The following is a 20,927-nucleotide window of genomic DNA, read 5'->3' on the forward strand; positions in this document are numbered from 1 at the left end:
GAACATGGCCTCTGCTACCACAAAACCCAGAGGTTAACCTTCTAGTCGAGAAATAATACAACACAAAAACTCTAAATAATACAAAAATGCCAAAGTTAAGCCATTTCAAAGACATGAAGCTGACGTCCTCCCTCTGAGACTGGAAGTAAAGTCTGAGAGTAAAGCAGCAGAGGAACAGCGAGGAGGAAACGGGGATAACAGCACTGGCAACCAATGAGTCACATCAATGAACTGCTTCTTCCTTACTTACTCAGCTAACATTTTTACTCAAAATGTCCAACCCCCGACTGCTCACCACACCTGGAGTTCAGGAAGTTCATGGGAAAGTCCCGCATCTTTTCATTTCCCCACAAATGTTTTGAAGCCCCAGGTACTAGTGACTAAGTTCAATACTAGGACAAAGTATGTGGCTGGGTGGGGACACTGGCCTGTGCACGACTGACAGGCAAACTGTCAAAGGATCATAAGCGGCATCATCACAGCCTCTCTGGAAAATCGGGGGGCAAGAAAATCGCCAATACCTATCCCTTACCTTTTCAAGCAAGTAGCCAATGACTAGAAAGCCTTTGCCGCCCAGCATCTGCTCTTGCATGGCCACTGAGCTTTTCAGCAGCTCCACCAGGAATGCCAGGAGCGTGGCGCTGTGGGTGAAGCACAGAGGAGCTCATAAGGTGATCAGCAAAATGGGGTGCTAGACCGAGTTCTCCAGCTCTAGCTATGTGAGAGGAGAGTCATCAGATTCAAGGCCCATCCCCACTGCCTTGACACATACGCAGACACCATGTCTAATACAAAATTCCTTTTCCCCCAACTGTCCTTATCCCTTTAAAATTCCCAGCCATAAATCGGACAGTTAACTGTATCTCACTGCCATTGAGTCTATTAGGACTCACAGTGACACTATAGGGCAGGGTAGAACTTTTCCATGGGTTTCTGAGGCTGTAAATCTTTTTTCTTAAAACATTTTTTTTACATAATTCACATATCGTACATTTCAACAGTCCAATCATGTTTAAAAAGAGCTGTGCAATCACCACCACAATCAATTAGGGGACATTTCTTCTTCCTTGTACTTATTGTTATTATTTCCTGCCAACCTCCCCTGACATGCCACTATGAAACTACCAATCCAGTGGCTGTCTCAATAGTCTTACCTATCCTGGATTAGACATACAAAATTCAAAATCAAGACAAAACTAAAAACCAACAATACAGAATAAAACAGAAAATTCTCATATTAAAAACTGAGACAAATATACTTTATATCAAAAGAGAGCTCAAAAGACAAAATGTCACAGTCTAACCCAAACACAATGGCAGTAATCGACCACAGAATGCACTGACAACAAGGCCATTCCCACTCCTGGGTCAAAGCTGCCAGAGGGGATTCACCAGAGCTTAACCAGGTGGAGCGCCTTCAAATGGTCCTTGAGCCGTCACGGTCATCTGTAGTCTTCTAAAACCAGGTGTTCCTAATTTCAGCTCCAATACTGTGGTAGTTACATAATCTAGTGTCACTTTGAGAGGACTGCGAGTGAAGGGGTGGAGTCAGGCCCTTCAATCAAGATATAACCAAATTGGCCTCTGTGTGGGAATAGCCTTCTGAAAATTTTGGGAATTCCTGTATTTCCTCCTTGGAGGCAGGAGACACCTCTCTTCTCTGCTCACTCTGTGAGAGATACTCTACTGACAAGACACATGGCACTCTGCCTGGGAGCTGGAGAAGCCACATGGGCCTACCCTGATGCAACCAGACCTCTGGAGGCGGAGAAGCCACATAGAGATCCCTGCCAGCGCTGAGATCATTACAACACCACTGGACCAGAAGACTTCCAACCCATTGGCCTGTGATCTTCCTGCATTCGGCAACATTGCATGTGTTTCGTGAGTCTGAAGAGACTTTATAGATTGGGATCAGACTTATGGACTTGATCTGGACTGGGCTGGGATGTTTTCTCAATATTCAATTACTCTGGTATATAAAGTTCTTTCATATGAGTCTCTATGTATTTGTTCCTCTAGTCTACCCAGGCTAACACAAATACCATTCCCTCCTCTGGATTTGGATTTTATTATTTACACTTCTTGGATCACACAGGCTGATGTCCTTTTTCTGTGTGGACTTAGATGGCATCTCACTTAGATGTCTGCTTGCTTTGAGGCAAGCCTTTCAGGTCCCAGACACTATTCTTTGAGATGGCCAAGCACCATGTTTTCTTCACCACACTAGCCTATAGTACGCATATTTCAGTGATCACTTCTTGAGTGCAAATATAAAGCAGATCCGTGTCATAAGAAGCAATTGTAAAAAACAAAAATCCAAAAAAAGCAATTGTTTTTTATTAGGGCTATGATTTAGTGGAGGCTCCAAATCCATTATATCTATCCCTGGGTCACTTTAAAACATCATCATTATTTTATTGGAGAACATTCTAACTAATCGCTATGGAGCATACAGTAATACCACTGATTTAGCAAATAGTGTAGAATTTGAAACACTGCTGAGAAAAGGAAAGCTCATTGTAATTGTTTTTCAGAACAAAATACCAGGATTGTTGATTTGTACAGATGGGACTGGAAATCCTCATCTTTCTCCTGTAAAGCAGCGAGTTGTTTTGACCTACTGACCTCACACAGTTACCAGGATAACAGGTAACCCGCTACCCACAGGTAACCCGCTACCTACAGGGCTCCTGTTAACGGTTTCGTTTCTCTATATTCCACCAGTAAAACAACATACTATATTGATGCACATATGTGACTAGACCCATCTCCTTGTGTCAATGCAGCATTAGGAGAGCACATGCACAGACCAGTTCTCTATAATAAAGGCTTTATATGACATTTCTTCGAATACTGGACCCTATTCAAAGTGCTTTTGTAAAACATACCTTTTAAAAAATTATTTTATTAGGGACTCATACAACTCTTATCACATTTTATACATACATCAATTGTGTAAAGGATATTTGTACATTCGTTGACCTCATCATTCTCAAACATTTGCCCTCCAATTAAGCCCCTGATATCAGCTCATTTTCCCCCACCCCTCCCTCATGAACCCTTGATAATGTATAAATTATTTTGTCATATCTTACACTGTCCAACGTCTCCCTTCACCCACTTTTCTGTTGCCCATCCCCTAGGGAGGAGGCTATATGTAGATCCCTGTAATCGGTTCCACCTTTCCACCCCACTTTCCCTCCACCCTCCTAGTATTACCACTCACCTCTGGTCCTGAAGGGATCATCTATCCTGGATTCCCTGTGCTTCCAGTTCCTATCTGTACCACTGTACATCCTATGGTCTAGCCAGATTTGCAAGGTAGAACTGGGATCATGATAGTAGGTTGGGGGTGGGGGGCGAGGAAGCATTTAGGACCTAGAGGAAAGTTGTATATTTCATCATTGCTACCTTGCACCCTGACTGGCTGGTCTCCCCCCGCATGACCCTTCTGTAAGGGATGTCCACTTGCCTACAGATGGGCTGTGGGTCCCCACTCCACACCCCCTCATTCACAATGATATTTTTTTGTGCTTTGGTGCCTGATACCTAATCCCTTCATCACCTCGTGACACACAGGCTGGTATGCTTCTTCCATGTGGGATTTGCTGCTTCTGAGCTAGATGGCCGCTTGTTTACCTTCAAGCCTTTAAGACCCCAGACACTATATCTTTAGATAGCTGGGCTCCATCAGCTTTCTTCACCACATTTGCTTATGTACCCGCTTTGTCTTGAGTGATTTTGTCGGGAAGGTGAACATCATGGAATGCCAGTTTGATAGAACAAAGTGTTCTTGTATTGAGGGAGTACTTGAGTGGAGGCCCAATGTCCATCTGCTACCTTAATACTAAACCTATATATATGCACATAGATCTATTTCCCTATCCTCATATATAAATACACACCTATTTTTTAAAGGAGCTTTTTATTTACATCTGTGTTTCAAAAGGAGGTAAAATTTATTTGTTAAAATTCAGAAAACGATGCAGCGAGTCATTTATGTGATGTCCAAATACGCCCTAGGGAAAAGTTCACAAGAACAGAGGGAGTATGGTCTGCTCATTAGTCAGGTTTAATAATACCATGCCACCACACACTCAAATCCATAGCACAGCCTTTTGCAAGAAGCAGCTGTAACTCTGACCAAGAGCCACTGGGACCCACTCATCTCATCAATAAAGAAAACAAGGATCCAGGCAGAACGCTCACCATCAATACACCCTGAATGCTAGACCGCCTTCTTAGGTACCCAGTAGAAGACATGTCCTCAGTGCCCCCCAGGAGTCGGGTAAAGCCATATGACTAAGATCACAAATGCAACAGAAGTCCCATATGTCAGAATGCCCCAGAGCCTCTCTTCCCTCCTGCACTCGCCCCAACTGCCCTGAATTGGGGTGGGACCTATAACCCAGTGCCCAGCGTGAATGTGCACAGCTGCGGATCGAAAAGTGGAATATTAGGCAGCACTGGTATTTGGTCTTCAGCATGGCACTGAGGTTGTGCATATAAAGGCTATAATCAGGCAGAGCTAGCTAGCAGGATGCAGAAGCCTCTACCTTCAAAATAGTTACAACTACAGAAGATAGTAAGAGAAGGGAGGAAGCTGCCAGGAAGGTAGGGGGCAAACCATGATAAGGAATTAGTGCCGTTTGTTATCCCAAACCTGTGGTCCAGAAAATAAAACTACTGCCATCGAGTGATTTCAACTAATTGCTACCGTGTATAGTTTCTAAGGCTATAAATCTTTCTGGGAGCAGACAACTTCATCTTTCTCCTTCAGAGAAGCTGGTAGACTTGAATCCTGGGCTCAGGACCACTCTCAAGACAAATACCACTCAGTCTAGTGCTCTTCTCTGGGTTACAGTACTCTCATGTGGTGTCCCCATCCAACCCCGCTGACTCCAAGCTCCAGCTAGTAAAAATACACTCACCACCTGAAGGAAACATTTTTTAAAAAATCGTTTCATAAACACCCTGTTTTTAAAACTCTGGTTTTATCTTTTATAGCAAGACACTGCTAGACTCTGGTGACACCGTGGCTCCGGCGGCAGGTGATGCCGAGCCCGCTTCACATCTGAATGTCCTGCCTCATAACTGCCTCTTCAGAGTCCGCTGTCCAGAACACCGTCCTTGTGTGTCAAGGAAAGTGCTGGATGAAGACAAGGCTACCGGGTTCTTCTCTTCTTCACTTTAGACAGCTGTGAACTCACCCTGTGACAAGGGCGAGAAGACGGCTTTGGCTGGATTGGAGTAAGCTGGTGGGGCGTTTGCGTGCTGTTCTCTATGACTTGCTTCCTGCGCACATCCTCCTGCTACAACTGCCTCAAAAGCCATGGCTGGGCCTGAGTCCTGAGATGCTGCTGAGCTACCTACTGCTTCTGGCAGGCAGGACCCATACCCTGGCTGCCCGGTGCTGATTTGCTCTCTGCAGCAGCAGCACAATCTACACTTCCCTCACACCAGGTCATGCACCGACTTTGGGGAACATGTCTTTTGTCTTAAAAATGCTCTGTGGAGCAAGATTCCCTCGAGATCCCCGCAGGTCGTGGCTAAGTGGTATAAAGGAGCCTCCTTCAGGAGCAGGCACACACAGAGAAGAATGGGACGCAGAGACCCACAGTGTGCAAGCATTGACTCCATTCCTTTCCCCAAATGACTCCGTATCATGTCATCACTGCCGTGTGGGCCAAATGGACCCAGAGAAGATGTCCCACACACGGCCCCCATGGCCCTTCCTGCCTCCAGGAATCCTTACTACAGGGAAAACATCTTTCAGACAGTCCTTTGCCCATCCTCACTTTTGTCACTTTTGCACCCAGACAGATCTGTTTGAGAAGACGGCACCATCAGGCTGGCACAGGAGACCCAGGCTGGACGAAGGCCGACTAAGCCTTCCTGAGGACCACTGAGTCTGCCCTGAGGGCACGGAAGACCAGAAAGTGACCACAACACTGGATGGTCCATTAGATTTGTGTTTTACAGACAGATACCCTGGGAAGAGTTAAGGCCATTGTCTGCATGTGTTGGGGAAACTAAGCAAGTCAACCTGAATTAAGGCGAGAATGAGGGGATAGCAGTGAAAGGGCCGCTGTGGCTGATTTAAGAAGTAATATCAACAGTTCCCATGACAAGTGGTTGTGGGAAACAGAAAGGCTATTCCCCAGGTTGTCCCTCTGTATTATATGACAAACCTAAGATGGTGCTTGCTAACACAAGGTCAGTGACTGCACACTTGGAGGTCAACTGCTTGAAGGTTATCAGCCATCCTGAGTGATCCTGCCCTACAGTCTGTCCGACCCTAGGTGGGGCCCACTCCCTTCTGATAAGGGTAGTGGATTTTTCCCCTGAAGAGAAGCCCAAAGACAAGGTCAAGCCCACTCAGGAGATCAAGGTTAGGCTGCCATCTTGACTTTAGAGTCCGCCCATCTTGTCACATGTGTACCCCTAGTGTCTCACCTTCCTATTGCATGTACACCCCTAGCTTGTCCCCCCTCCTGTTGCACATATGTCTATTGTACAAGCCCTTCCTGTTACGATGTAATTACGAGGGCTTGCACATCCCCTAAGTGTAATAAACCATGATTGGAAATATTCATATTCTTTCTCTCTCTCTCTTTCTCTCTCTCTCTCTGTCTGTCTGTCTCTCTCTCCACAGACCTGGCTGCTGAAATCATGGCCATCTGGGAGGTAAGCAACTGCATGTTTATCTTGTCTGATGTCTCTTTAAATCTACCCCTCAATTACACAACTACCCTTGGGCCCATTCGTTTGTGGAGGCCGGTACCCCACAAGTGGGCACTACAGGAACAGCTGCTATTTTCATAACTCAAAGTCTGGAGGACAATTAAGGGGTTCGCTTAAGTGCCAATTTGAGTACCTGCATAGAGACAATATTCCTAAAGTAAATGAGGAAAAACAAGCCTACAAAGAGCAGAAGCTTCCAAGTCTTATCTGGGGCCTGCTGAGTGTATGGTCCTGGATACATGCACACCCTGCCTAAGCAATTGGGCCCATCAACCTAACAGAAGGCAGGCTAGAGGAGACCCTTTGGGGAGTGTCAGGTTATGACGCGGAAGGGTGGGCTCCTAAGAAAAGGCTCTAACTTCTATCTTATGGGTGCCCCAGGATGGCACCTGCATCTCCTGGGGAGGGTGAGGGGAGAGGAAGAAATCATCTTCCCTGGGGCCAAGCTGCTGTGCCCACTTCCAAGCAGACACACTCAAGCTCTAGGGAGGGGCCAGTGGGACCATCTAGGACACAGTTGAATTCTTTCTGAATATATGAGGGACTACTCCCCCCCAAAAAAAAATGGTTAAAAAGCTCCACTGGGAAGAGCTTTCATAGAATGCATTTTTCCCTCTAGGTGAGCATCGCTCTGAGTTAGTGCACCCAGTGGCATCACCTGAGAAGGTTCTCCCTGATCACGGTGAATTTTTCCAAAAACGCAGTTTTCGTGGAACCTCATTTTTTGTGATGGCTGATTTAAGAGAACAGTGTGTGGCTGTGAAATTTTGTTTCCCACTCAGGAAAAATACCACAGAAACTGTTCTGATATTGAAAACAGTTTACAAGAACAGCACTATGGAACAACTCAAGTGTAAGAGTGGTTTTCACATTTCAAAAAAGGTCAAATGTCGACTGATGACAAACCAAGTCACACTGTTAATCAAGCTTTCTATTGCCACCAGGACAATGTACATGCTCATGCAGCCATCTCCGGGCACCAATTTATGGCAAAAAAACAACATGCCTCTCTTCGCCCACACACTTAATTCACCTGACCTCGCTCCATGAGACTTCTTTTTGTATCCAAGAATGAATTGGGACATTAAAGGAACAGCAATTTGAAAAAGCAGAAGAGGTGAAAAAAAAAAATGAGGGAGGTGCTGTCCCGCTATTCAACAGATGAGTCTGAGAAATGTTTCCAAGAACGGAATCGCAGATTTGACAAATGTACTAAGTGTAATGGAGAGTACTTTAAAGGTGATAAGGTTGTTTTGTAAAAAAAATTTATTCTATAGCTTTGGAAAAAATTCCGGATTTTGGGGGGAGGGGGTATCCCCTTATATGATTCATTTGCATGTTAGCCTGTACAGGTAAAGCAGCAACACTGTCATAAAACCGGATTCAAGCAACTGGTGTGCTCTCAGTAAGTAGTTAAAAGAAATTTAAGGTATTTCATGAACAAACACCAACACTTCCAGTTACATAACACATGGCTGACAAGTCAGAGAGAGGAGTCATGGATACAAAGTGGGCAGAGACGAACGGCATAGCATCTATGACCAACACCAATAGTTCTGAGGGCAGGCAGAGGGATAACCAGGTGTACTGGGCAAATGGTTCAAATAAATGTTACTTGAACACCAAGATCTGACAATACGATGCACGATGGCACACACTACTGCTCTGATTTCAGTTATAATGTCAAATGGTTTCTGATTTTCCCCTCATTGAGCAACAAATTCCATTTCAGGTTTCAACACACGGAATTCAGGCTGAAGATTTCAGGTGCACAAGGAATTTTCTAGTGGCTGCTTTAACTCCAAATCCTTTTCATAGCACTGTGAGCTTTTCAATTACTGAGCAGAACACGCGCCAAAGTTCACCTGGATGATAAATGGGAGGAGAGCCTTTTGAATTTAAACCCAGGGCTGGACACTAAAACCTGATTTTTCCACTAGGCTGATCTTAAGTGGTCACAGTCAAGCATCATCACCATAGGCTCGGCCTCAGGAGTCAAAGGGACAGGTCAGTGAGGCCCACTGGCATGAAAGAAGGCACAACCCGCCACAGAACTTGATGCTGGACATCCACAGCTCACTTTCATAGTAAGACTGTACACTCTGCACCAAGATCATCCTGTCACAGATGTAATGTTACTGGCAGATAACAGTGCTGAAGTATCGTCTGGTTCACAACTATCTCAGGTACCTTAAATCCGTTCCAGCTTTACTTCAGTCACTAGTTTCCCCATCAATTCAAAGTTGAATGGCCCATAAAGGACCCAGGCATATGTACATATGCTCACTGAGGAAGCATTCCTACCCTACTGCTGGCACGGAAACTAATGTTTGCCTATATAACTCTCCATTTAAATTCCCCAAGCAGGGCGGTGTAAATCCTTAAAATCGCTGTTATAATTCTATCTTCACCACCCTACATGGATAATTCTAAGGCATAAGATTAAATTAAAGTTTACTGCAAAAATTTTTGTCATAAAAATAAGGTCAGTGACTTAATTTTACATGAAATCAGCCTTTTCAGAAGTTAATACCGTTTTACATAGACTTGAATTTGCCACTAGGTAGGTCTTGTTCCTCAAACTTGAACAACATATAAAGCCAGGCAAAAGTTAAAGCTGTGCGAGTTGATGAGGTCATTATGCAATTGCAATGCAGGAAAGTATGGTGAAGAAATGAGATGGTGTCCAGCGATCAGCAAGAATAGTGTCGAGGATCTTTCAGACGGGTCTTAAAACAAATAGGTGGGAACCGATTACAAGAATCTACATGTGACCTCCTCCCTGGGGGACAGTCAACAGAGAAGTGGGTGAAGGGAGACGTCAGACAGGGCAAGATATGACAAAATAATAATTTATAAATTATCAAGGGTTCATGAGGAAGAAGGGAGCGGGGAGAGAGGGGAAAAATTGAGGAGCTGATGCCAGGGGCTTAAGTGGAGACAAATGTTTTGAGAATGATGAGGGCAATGAATGTACAAATGTGCTTTACACAATTGATGTATGTGTGGATTGTGATAAGAGCTGTATGAGCCCCTAATAAAATGATTAAAAACAAAAATAAAATACTTAAAAAAAAAACCAAATAGGCATCTAAATGAGATGTCAACTAAGTCCACAAGGAAGAAGCATACCAGCCTATGTGATCCAAGGATTGTTTATAAAAAATCTGAGATCCGAGGAGGACATTAGAACTTAAATTCTGAGCACCTGGTTTGCTGAGTTATGGATGAGAATGAAAATACAATTGCAGAGTCACATTGTACATTAAGCCGCCATTGAATTCTCTCTAACCAATGACCAGGGATATGAACAGTCTTGCCCTCAGACAGAGTATATTGTAAAGTGGATTACTACAGGTATAGGTAGGTTAAAATTTAACATATTAAAATTCAGCAGTTCTCAAGCTGTGGGTCGTGACCCCTTTGGGGGCCGTAGGATTCTTTCACAGGGGTTGCTCGATCCATAACAGTAGCAACATTACAGTGATGAAGTAGCAACAAAAATAATGTTATGGTTGGGGGTCACCCCCACATGAGGAACCATATGAAAGGGTTGCGACATTAGGAAGGTTGAGAACCACTGTATTAAACTATAAGGTATGTGAATGGCATTTCAATAAAACTGTTAAAAATAAAACAAAAAATGAATTAATTAAAAAGAATGAAAGAAAACAAAAATTAAATTATCACCACTATTTCAGCTGTAGATTGCATAGAGGTCACTCAGTATTCTTGCCACAACCTTGACCATTTCCTCCGACCAGAGAGGACAGACAGGCATCCTGGATCACTGGAACCATGAGCCTTGGCCCAGGGAACAGGCAGAAGTGTCACCTTCCCACAAGAACATTCTGTCACTGCAATGTAGCATTGGGTGGGAGGTCACTTATTGATGGAACATCTTCCCTAAGAATCTGCACAGCCTTTTCAATACATCTCTGTCTTTGTGCTAGCAGATCAGATGTTGGTGCTTCTGGGATAAACAGGGGCCAAGGCAGTGAGTAGACTAGTTGTACCCTGTGCAGGTGGCACATTGCCAGGCTGTTCCTTCAAAGGGACACATACCAGACAGTTGTTTCCACCTGGCCGTCATTAAGCTGCCGATTGTCCAGCTGGGCAAAAAGTGGGAAGAGCACTTGGATCCCTCCGATGGAGTGGATTGCACTGTGAATCGAGTGTGTGACGATAGCTTTCACATCCTGCGGGCAGAAGCAGAAATGTGTTTTCAAATCTCATGACCACGGCCTGCTCCACAATACCCTGGAAGAGAGTTATACCGCACACCGTGACATCTTATAAGCCCCCAACCAGAGAACTCAATCCATCTGTGTATAAAGATTGAAGTCTTTTAAACTCACTATTAAATTCAACTACATTTGATATCTTCAGTTAAGTCTTTATAGACTGAAAATATGATGCTATGAATCAAATTCAGTTACTTTGGAATAAGAAACATAACTAATTGATTTAAAGACACCTAGGTAAATTTTATACTAGAAAGCATTAGTAATAAGTTCTTAAATTGTATTTTCATATATAACAAGTATTCAGGTAATCAATTTTATTTTGATGGAGACTGAACATACAGAGCCATATCTATAGAACAGGTTTCCTTCTCCGAAAACAAAGCCAGGGGTAAAGTTCACTGCTTCACATGTACCCCCAAATAAAAGAAAGAGAATGAAAGGCAGAGGACAAATACTGCTTCAAAAGAATGAGAAAATAAAAACAAACCAACAAGCAATGCATTTATTTATAAAATAAATGAACTCTCTTTGTTAATCATTATTAAATTCAACTAAACTTGAAATATCCAGTTGAGTCTTTCTAGACTGAAAATATGCAGCTACCGAGCCAAACCATGCTGGAGCAGGGTGGAGAGCAGCTGTCCAGAGGGGCAGGGAGATTTTGGGAGGGCCCCTGAGCCACTGACCTGGAGCATCAGCGCATGTGGGGAGTGGACAAAGATAGAGGCGTTTTCCTTGGGTGATGATTCAAGACACAGCTGGGCGTCCGTGGCCTTGGCGTTGTAGGTGAACGCGATGCTGCTGGCGAGTTTCCCATCATACAGAACCTGCTTGTGATGCTCAGCCAGGTGAATGTCACTCTCTGATTTAAATTTGAAGGTGCTCTGAAAAGAGGAAGCAAAGTGAACATCTCCAGCTCTGCACTTCTACACACACAAGATGACGCGCTGTCCAGGCACTGGACACGGGACTCTTGTACACTGCTTTCTATCATACTGTTAGATTGTTTGGTGTTTTCTTATCTTCACTTCATTTCGATGAAAGATAAACCTATCATGTTAACATACAGCCTTGTAGATCTCCATAGTCCCAGTTTTTGTGGTTTTCACTTATTTACCAAATCATTTACCTAGTCAATTATATAAAGCCAGGTGATGTCAAACGGAAGTAGGATGTCACTTTACTCTCTCCTTCCCTATACTTAGTTCTTCTTGCTACAGCTTGTCATGGAGATTGGTGTCAGTGGAGAGTGGCTGGCTCATGCATTGTTGTTGTGGAAATGTAATCCTGTGGTCTTTAAAGACTACGGGAGTGCTGAGACAGGAGCTATTTCTTTCTTTACTACAAAGCATAACAGAGAAGCTCCACAAGGACACAGCACGCTCTATGCTAAACTCAGAGGAGACGTTTGTTCAAGCATGTAACCCCTTTAATGAAAAGAAAACCAGGAGAGAGGTGCCAGCTAACATCAGAAAAGTGTGGTTGCAATCTCTACAAATGTGAACCGGACAAGGGCAAAGACCATCCAACCTCTGCTGCCACCCCACAACATGGGCATCACAGCACGGGCAGTCCTCAATACGGCGGTGAGAACCACCTGGGAGGGATGAGAAGATTCAGGTACAAAGCAGCCAGGACAGAATACTAGGCTTTCTGACTTGAGTTCGGAGTTCAACTGATTGGTAGGGCCGTGAACTGGCTTATAATCTTGGCACCATACTAGTTCCCTTCTTGACTCTAAGAAAGTCGCTTAGCTAACGTGGTCTAATATCTTTTATGTCACAAAAGTTAAATCAAATGTTTCAGGCATGTTCTTAAAAACAAGACACAAAAAAATCCAAAACCATACTCACCATAGAACAGGGTAGCACTGTCCCTGTGGGTTACATGAGACTAAAAATGCATGTGAATATGTAAATCTTTATGTCTCATCTTTCTCCAGCAAAGCAGCTGGTGGTCTCAAACCACTGACCCTGTGGTTAGGGTGCCCAATGGGTAAGCACTACAGCACCAGGGCTCCTAAAAACAATGTTTCTGTCCATCAATCCTGTCTCCTGGTGTCCACGTGGCAGGGTGGAGCTGCCCCCTGCATCTCCTGGTCCTCCATCATTAGGGGAACAGACTGCCAAGCCTTTTCTACCTCAAGGTGCTAATGGGTTTGAGACACCAACCTTTCCATTAGCAGCCATGCACTCAACCACCGCGCCACCAGGGCTGGAACACAAATCTTAGAGGAAGCAAAGCATATGCAGATGTGTGAAGTCAATCTAGCAGGTCGGGTGCCATCTCAAAAGGATCCCTACTGCTCAGCCCAAATCAACCACCGCTTGTGCTACCACAGCTTCCTTAACTGTCAAAGATAAACATGAAAACGGAATTGTGGGCCAAATTTCCTAACTTTCAACTAAAGTCATGTGGTAGCCAAAAGTGCCAAGTCACATTGAGCCAGTTTGGACTACTACTGGGCCAGGCTATGGCTAAATAATCCCTCTGGCTCAAATCTGGAGAAAAACTGTTGGCGAGGAGGTGCAGTCACCCCTGGAGACAAAGTGACATGAATAAGAAAGTATTCGTGCGCATCTGGTCGTGGGTGGTGCTTTTTCTCTTTTAAATCTGGATGTGTGGAGATACTGTCCGTCACAGAAATCATGACAGTAGCCACAGTATGAGGCTCTGACACTCTGTTGTGCATCCACCTAAATGGAGCATGGCACAGCACCTCTCAATGAAATGTTCCCAGGCGGCATCACCTCGGAAAGCTCCTGGAGTCCCTCTTCCCAAGCTACAGGAACACTTGGGATTTAAATATATCCCAGAATAAAATAAGGATTCTATTTCCACCCCGCACACTGCAGCATCAAACCAAATCCTGCTGTCCATCAGTTCCTGTGGGGGGAGGTCAGATGCTTGCAGACACCCTCCCTAAGGGCGATCAGTTGCCAGACTGCAATGGGCCTGCTAAGCCCTGATGCTGGGGACAATGGGCTAAGGCTTGGGACCATTAGCTTGGTCCTATAGGTGGGGTTTACACCCTGCTGATAATGGTTCCTATGGAGATCCAGAGAACAGATCAAACCCACTCAGTGAATCTAGGATTCCCCCATCTTGTCACCAGCACCCCTAGATTGTCCCCCTCTCATTGTTGAATAACCTGTACTGCAACCCCTTCCTTTACCTGTAATTAGTGGGCTTGCAGGCCCCCAAAGGTATATAGGCCTGGGTTAGCAATAGAGAAACCACCTCCTCATTCTCTCTGCTCCTCCTCGACCTCTCATCAGAGGTGAGCATACTACCATGAAATGTGTCTGACTCCATTATTTGACTCTCTCTCTTCTCTCTCTCATGCTCTCTATGACTTTAATATTTATATGTCTCAACCATACAATTGTGCTTACTGAACCCATGATTAGTGGTAGGGGGCTGGCATCCCCCCACCTCATACCATGGGGACCCCCTAGGTCTAGGTCAAAGCAAGCCTTGCGCCTCAGGTCATCAAGACCACATCTTTACAGGAGCAGGCCATCTCATCCTTCTTCTGAGCAGCTGCAGGTAGGTTTAAACCATCAACCTTGTGGTTAGTCACACAATGCATAAGCCGCAGTGCCACCAGGGCTACTTCACTACAGGATAAATACAGAAAACAGCTGGTAGTGACAGTTAGTCTCTGCCTGGAACTATAGGTCAGCTATGCTCCTCAGCCAGCAGTGTCAGCAGAAGCCCACCAACCAGCAGCCTTCTTCCCCAATCCCTGGAGTTCAGTAAGAGTATCCATGCTGTAAAGTTTCCAGTATTTTTAGGTTGTTCTGTTTTAACCCAATCCTTCGAAAGTAAACATTAAATCACTGCTGACGAATGTTAAGGAGCACTCATTAGAAGTCAACTAAGGATTTCACAGCCTAGGTAAACAGCGGACAACAAGGAGAGGCTGGGTGTGCACAGGCAGGGCACCAAGGCACGGGAGCAGCAGCCTGGGGAACAGGAGGCCGTAGACCTGCACCCTCTATCACTGCCAGCGTTGGAACAGTCAGGAGTGGCATTGGTGTCTCATGGCATAGAGCTGAGGGCCCCGTTTATGTTGATGATAGTGAGCTCAGAAACACCATCTCACCAGCTGGGAGCAGTCAGAGGGGTAGGGGCACATGCTGAGGCTAGGAGGAGCTACCTTAAATCCAGGGAGTATTGGGGAAAGCTGTGGAAGGCAGATGGTAGCCTCACTAGAGGATGAAACCAAAATGAGCCCAAGGTCCCACAGTGGCAACCGGTCCGTGTTGCAGCAAGCAGAAAGGGCACTTATCACCCACCAACAGCCTTGTCCCCATTCATCAACCACCAGTCAAGGGCACAGGGGAAGGTCTCTGCCTTGGCCATGCCTTCAGATGATAGGTTTCCTACGAGGTTCATGCTGTCAGCACCAATAGAGACTCATTTGCCCTGTGGAAGTCTACATGAATAGCCTTGGCTCATAAAGATGGACGCCAAAGCAACGAGAAGCGAGAAGTAATGAATTTAAGTAACAACTTCCGTAATACTAGCTGCAACTGAAAAACTGAAAAGGAAAAATGTATCCTGAAATAAAAGCCACACATGCAAAAGCATGAAAAATGAGACTACTTGCTTATGTAATATAAATATTATAAATCTCCCATTTAAATTAAAGCATAAAATGTGATTTGAATTTCCCTGTGAACAACTTCCAAAATATATTTTTATTTCTGATTTTCTCTGCTTTTCCAAGCATGACGGTCTTCTCAATCTCTCTAGTACCATTCTCACGTTTATATTTATTTTTAAATTAAAATGTTATATATTTTAAGGAACAGAGAAATAAACATTTGTTTTAGTCACAAAGTATTTAAAAAATAGCATAAACCTGTGGGTTGGAGAAACTGTGCTTGTGCCTCGAGCAGAATCCTTACACTCCCTGTTAGCATGGTAACTAGGGAGCAAGTCATACTGACTTCCTAGATCCAAAGAGCGTGTGCACATGCACACCCTGGTTTGTTGACTGAACGATCTACAACACAACCAGCTACTCACTCGAGGACACAACACGGGAATGACCTAGGAGTAAAATAGTTGAAGAGGTTTTAGAAACAAAACCAAAAATTATGTTAGATATTATCTCAAATTTTATAAAATTAAAACTGAAATTCTCTTTAAGGATGTAGGTTTGTCCAAGTCTCATTCAGATTACAGCCAGAATTCATGGCAGAGGTAACCACATTCAATTGTTAGCTATGTGATTTACAATTCACCCTACTACACCACTTAGAATTCCCAGTGACTTATTTTTAAGTTCAGAAATTTGAAATTAACTCTTATTGTTGTTGATAATTTCAAGTCAGTTCTTTTGGAATCACCACAAGCCCATGTACAACCGAAGAAACACTGCACCACTGGTTCCTCCTGATAGCACGGTCAAAGCAGGTGAAATCACATCTTGCCATTCATGCTTCTCAGGAACATTCTGGCTTTTGAATAAATATCTGTGTTCTTCTGGCAGAACACAGTGGATTACATATTTGTGTTAGTTCAGGTAGACTGGAGAAAAAAATTCATATACACTCATCTGTATATAAAAAAAGTTTTATATAAAGAGCAATTGTACATTAAGAAAGCATCCCAACCCAGTTCAGATCAAGTCCATAAGTCTGATACTACCTATATATCCAATACCTATCCATAAAGTCCTCTTCAGACTCATGAAACACATGCAATGCTGCCAAATGCAGGAAGATCACAGGCCAGTGGGTGGGATGTCTTGTGGATCCAGTGGTGTTGTAAACATTTCAGCTCTGGCAGGAGTCTCCATGTGGCTTCTCCAGCTCAGGGCACTAGTGTAGTTCCATGTGTCTTGTCAGCTGCAATGTCTCCCAGGGAGTGAGCAGAGAGTGTCTCCTGTCTCCAAGGAGAAATACAGGAGTTCCTAGAATCCTCAGGGGAAGGCCATGCCCACACAGAGGTCTCATTGGCTATGAGTTGATTGGCAGGCTAGATTCCACTCCCTCGCTTACTCCTCTCAGAGTAACGATTATATAACCACCACAGTATTCCTCGCCAACACCAAGGCAACAAGCTTTCTCCAGTCCTTTCTTGTTCTTTGACCAGCTTTCACATGCATGCGAGGACACTGGAAACACCATGGTCTGGGTCAGGTGTACTTCAGTCTTCCTCAAAGGAATACCTTTACTTTCTAACACTTAAAGAGGTCTTTTGCAGCATATTTTCCCAATGCAATGTGCCATTTTATTTCATCAGTGCTGGGTCAATAGCACTGAGTTTGGATCCAAGTAGAGTGAAATCCTTAAAACATCACTATTTTCTCCGTTTAACATAATACTGCTTATTGATCCAGGTGGGAGGATTTTTTACGTTCTTTATACTGAGGGCTGTAGTTGTCTTTGATCTTCATCATTTAAGTGCTTCCAGTCCACTTCACTTTCAGTAAATAAGGTTGTATTCTCTGAATACAGCAGGTTGTTAATGAGTTTCCCCCCATCCTGACACGTTCATCTACATATAGACCAGGTTTTCAAATTTGCTCAGCATACAGATTGAATTGATACAGCTTTCTGATTCTGAACAACATGGCATCCCTTTATTCTGTTTGAACTACTGATCTCTGCAGAGCAGTGGTTCTCAACCTTCCTAATGTCACGACCCTTTCATACAGTTCCTCATGTGGTGGTGACCCCCCCCCAACCATAACATTCTTTTCATTGTTACTTCACAACTGTCATTTTGCTACAGTTATGAATTGGGCAACCCGTCAAAAGGTTGTTCGACCCCCAAAGGGGTCGCTACCCACAGGTTGAGAACCGCTGCTGTACAGGCTTTGTAGGAACACAATGATATGCTCTGGAATTTCTCTTCTTCATGTTGCTATCTGTAATCTGTTATGATCCACACAGAGTTACAAATAGGTGTGCATAACTATGCAAATTATCTACATATAGTTATGCATAGTGTTATGCTCCTCTATGAAAAACCTATCCATAATCAATAAAATCTTTTTTCTGTCAAAATTCATCTGATTTCAACAATGATCTCCTTCCTGCTAAATCCTCTTCTAAATATAGGTTGGTTTTCAGGCAATTCCCCGCAGATGCAACCCTTTTTAAAGTATAGTCAGTAAAATTTTACTTGCATGTGTTATTAATGACATAGTTCGGAAATCTCTTTGGAGTGGGTACAACACAGGAGCGATGTCTTCTCAATGTCTTGGCCCTCGGAGTTGCACCCATGGGTTGAAACATCTCAATTGGCATTTCCTGCAATCTTTGGAGGCTTGCATTTGCCAATGTCCTCAGTGTAGCTTGTACTTCTTCCTTAAATGTCATCAGTTTTTGATCATACACAAATTCCTGAAATGTGGTAAACTGAGGATAGAAAGTATGTGACCTTATTTCTACACTCTATACCACAGGCATGGAAAACTAGCCCCATTTTGAGAAAGATCTCCACTGTTCTGAGATAGAAATATTTTCAAATACATGTTGTCCAGGCTGAGTTACTGTACCCCCCACAACGTCCTCCCATTGATGAACTGTCATAAAGGAATGCCATATAAGATGAATCATTTCTGTGTCTGACTATTTCACTATGCCTGAAGGTTATCTGCAGATTAGAGCAATCAGGTTCTACAGCTAACCCACTATAAAATATAGCAAACTCTGTTTTGATATCTCTTGCCAATACTGATCAAAGATTACTACCCCTGGGGTGGGGAAGGAGGGATCAGGACATTAGAGGTCAACTAGCACTAGGTCAAGAAGGTGGCTCACCTCATTGCTTGTTTATTATGTTACCTGCTTTTGCTATCACCCATTGACTATGTATCATGTTAGCTGTATGACATACATGCCTTATGAAAGCTCTCCAAGCCCCGTGATACATAACCATTGGAAAATACATTCACTCTCTCAGTTCTGACATGGGATGAGGAGCCCCTGTGCCCTGCTGAATGTCTCTATGATTTCCACAATCTCAAAGTAGTTCCTTAGGACCCGTTCAAGTGTTGGGGATACCCCCTTAACCCCACACTAAAACCATGTGGATAATCAACTACTAGAGTTGACTCTAAGTGTTCCTTATTAATAGAGTTTTATTAACACTATTAATATCTTGTATGCTATATATGTGGCATATTATATAGCATATATTATCTTAACACTGACAACCATCTTAATTCATATTACAGTATATTAACAAAGTATATTAATATATCAAGCATACATACAACATATTTATATATTATCTCAACATATTATATGTGACATATTAGTTAACATATTATCTTAATATATTTTATGCTATATAATATACATTGCATATACCATACACTTTATTAATTATCATGTTTCTAAACTTATAACACTGTACCTTTTCAATTACTTATTAAATGTCCTTGAAGGGTGAAGATATGCATAACTATCATGATATTCCCTGTACATACTAAATTGTGCCCTGTACAATATGAAATCACCGAGAGTCAATCATATCATGTGTAAAACCTATCAGCTCAAAGAAAAGCTTATAATAACCCAAGAAAAATGCATCATGTAACAGAGTACGTTCTGAATTGGGCAAGGACAGGGCACAAGAGCAAGAGTGAGTTTTATAAGAGAAGAATAAAAGAATATTTTGCCACAAAACTTGCATTAAAGGGATCTAGAAATACAGTATGTCTGCATAATTTCATTAATTCACCATTTATCGATTAATTCTAATAGGTAAATATTTATCAAGTACTTAGTAAAATAACAAGATTTCTTTAAAATAATCACAACAAAGGCTAGCATCTACTAGACATTAACTTGGAAGGGTCAAAAGGATATATCCCAATCAATGAGTGAATAAGCCAGCAGAAATACAGTGTAATAATATACTTTAAATGTTTTTGATTAAGTGAAACAATAGTCTTGTACAGCACTTCATACCCATGAATATGAATCAATTAACACTGTATACTATGATTTGGTGAAGTAAATAGGTAATCAATACAAGTACAAAAATAGAAAGCACATGACTTAATCTGATACGACAGCACAGTGAGTGATTTGATAAGGCTCTTCTTGCCATAGGCTCTGTAACTCCCACCAAATGGCCTTTCTGATGAGTAAGGGAAGGGTAGAAGGTGGGGGAAATACCGACAGGATTCACTTGTGAGTGCTTGTTAACATGATTCATTGTGATTGCCATCTCCAGCCTATCAAATGAGCCCTCTCGGAAGTACGAGGGGGTTGTTACTACCAGCAGGAACCAGGAATGCAGTGTATGTATCCTCTGGATGCAAAGATCCCTGCATAGTGGACCTCTCCTCTGAGTTCAGGAGGGAGCTTTGACACCAGAGGAATAATGGAGGAGGAGCAGCAGCAGCAAGAGCATGAGACAGAACAATGGACTTCCCAGCCAACAGAACAAGAAAAGTTGAGTGCACTGGGCAAGAGGCTAGCATGTGGAATGGTGGCGGGGGGGGGCTCTGTACACTTATTTGTAGGAGCTAGACTTCCTGACCCATAAAGCTGAGCTGAGTACCCTCATCCTGAGACTTACATGGGATCAGCTCTAAAAGAAGTCTGTAACCTGTGTTACAGACAACTGTACACTGAGCAATTTTCACTGGAATTGTCACCTGTTAACTTCCATGAAATATCCCATACATATGAGCAGTGTCTATGAGTCTGTGTGTCTACTTCAATAACTGACAGAATTTCGCTGATAAAGTGACAATGCTATATGACAGAGCAGACACATAAAATGCATGTTATTATACTGCTAATGGTTTCTCTTCTGCAGAATCTAGCCAAAGTAAGCAAGTCGTGTGCTTAGTAAATTTGTTAGTAAATTTCTTAAATAAAAATCCTACTAGGTTTCCTTGTTATAAGACAAATGAAACAGAATAGTTTACTTTTACTGACTCACACATTATAC

The 20,927-nt window shown here is 43.2% G+C and overlaps 1 protein-coding gene across 4 annotated transcripts in view; it reads right to left on the reverse strand.

Moving 5' to 3' along the window:
* The window catches only part of NBEA (neurobeachin), a 514,531-nt gene that overhangs the window by 363,666 nt on the left and 129,938 nt on the right, over window positions 1-20,927 (reverse strand). For all 4 annotated transcript variants that reach the window (XM_075562753.1, XM_075562752.1, XM_075562751.1 and 1 more), the window contains exons 9-11: window positions 11,681-11,878; window positions 10,813-10,946; window positions 533-641 (exon numbers count right to left, since the gene is read on the reverse strand). In XM_075562753.1, the coding sequence (XP_075418868.1) occupies window positions 533-641; window positions 10,813-10,946; window positions 11,681-11,878 (441 nt within the window). The remainder of the gene's footprint in view (window positions 1-532; window positions 642-10,812; window positions 10,947-11,680; window positions 11,879-20,927) is intronic.

Source organism: Tenrec ecaudatus, chromosome 11 (genome assembly GCF_050624435.1).
Source record: "Tenrec ecaudatus isolate mTenEca1 chromosome 11, mTenEca1.hap1, whole genome shotgun sequence".
In the NCBI taxonomy this organism is placed as follows: domain Eukaryota; kingdom Metazoa; phylum Chordata; class Mammalia; order Afrosoricida; family Tenrecidae; genus Tenrec; species Tenrec ecaudatus.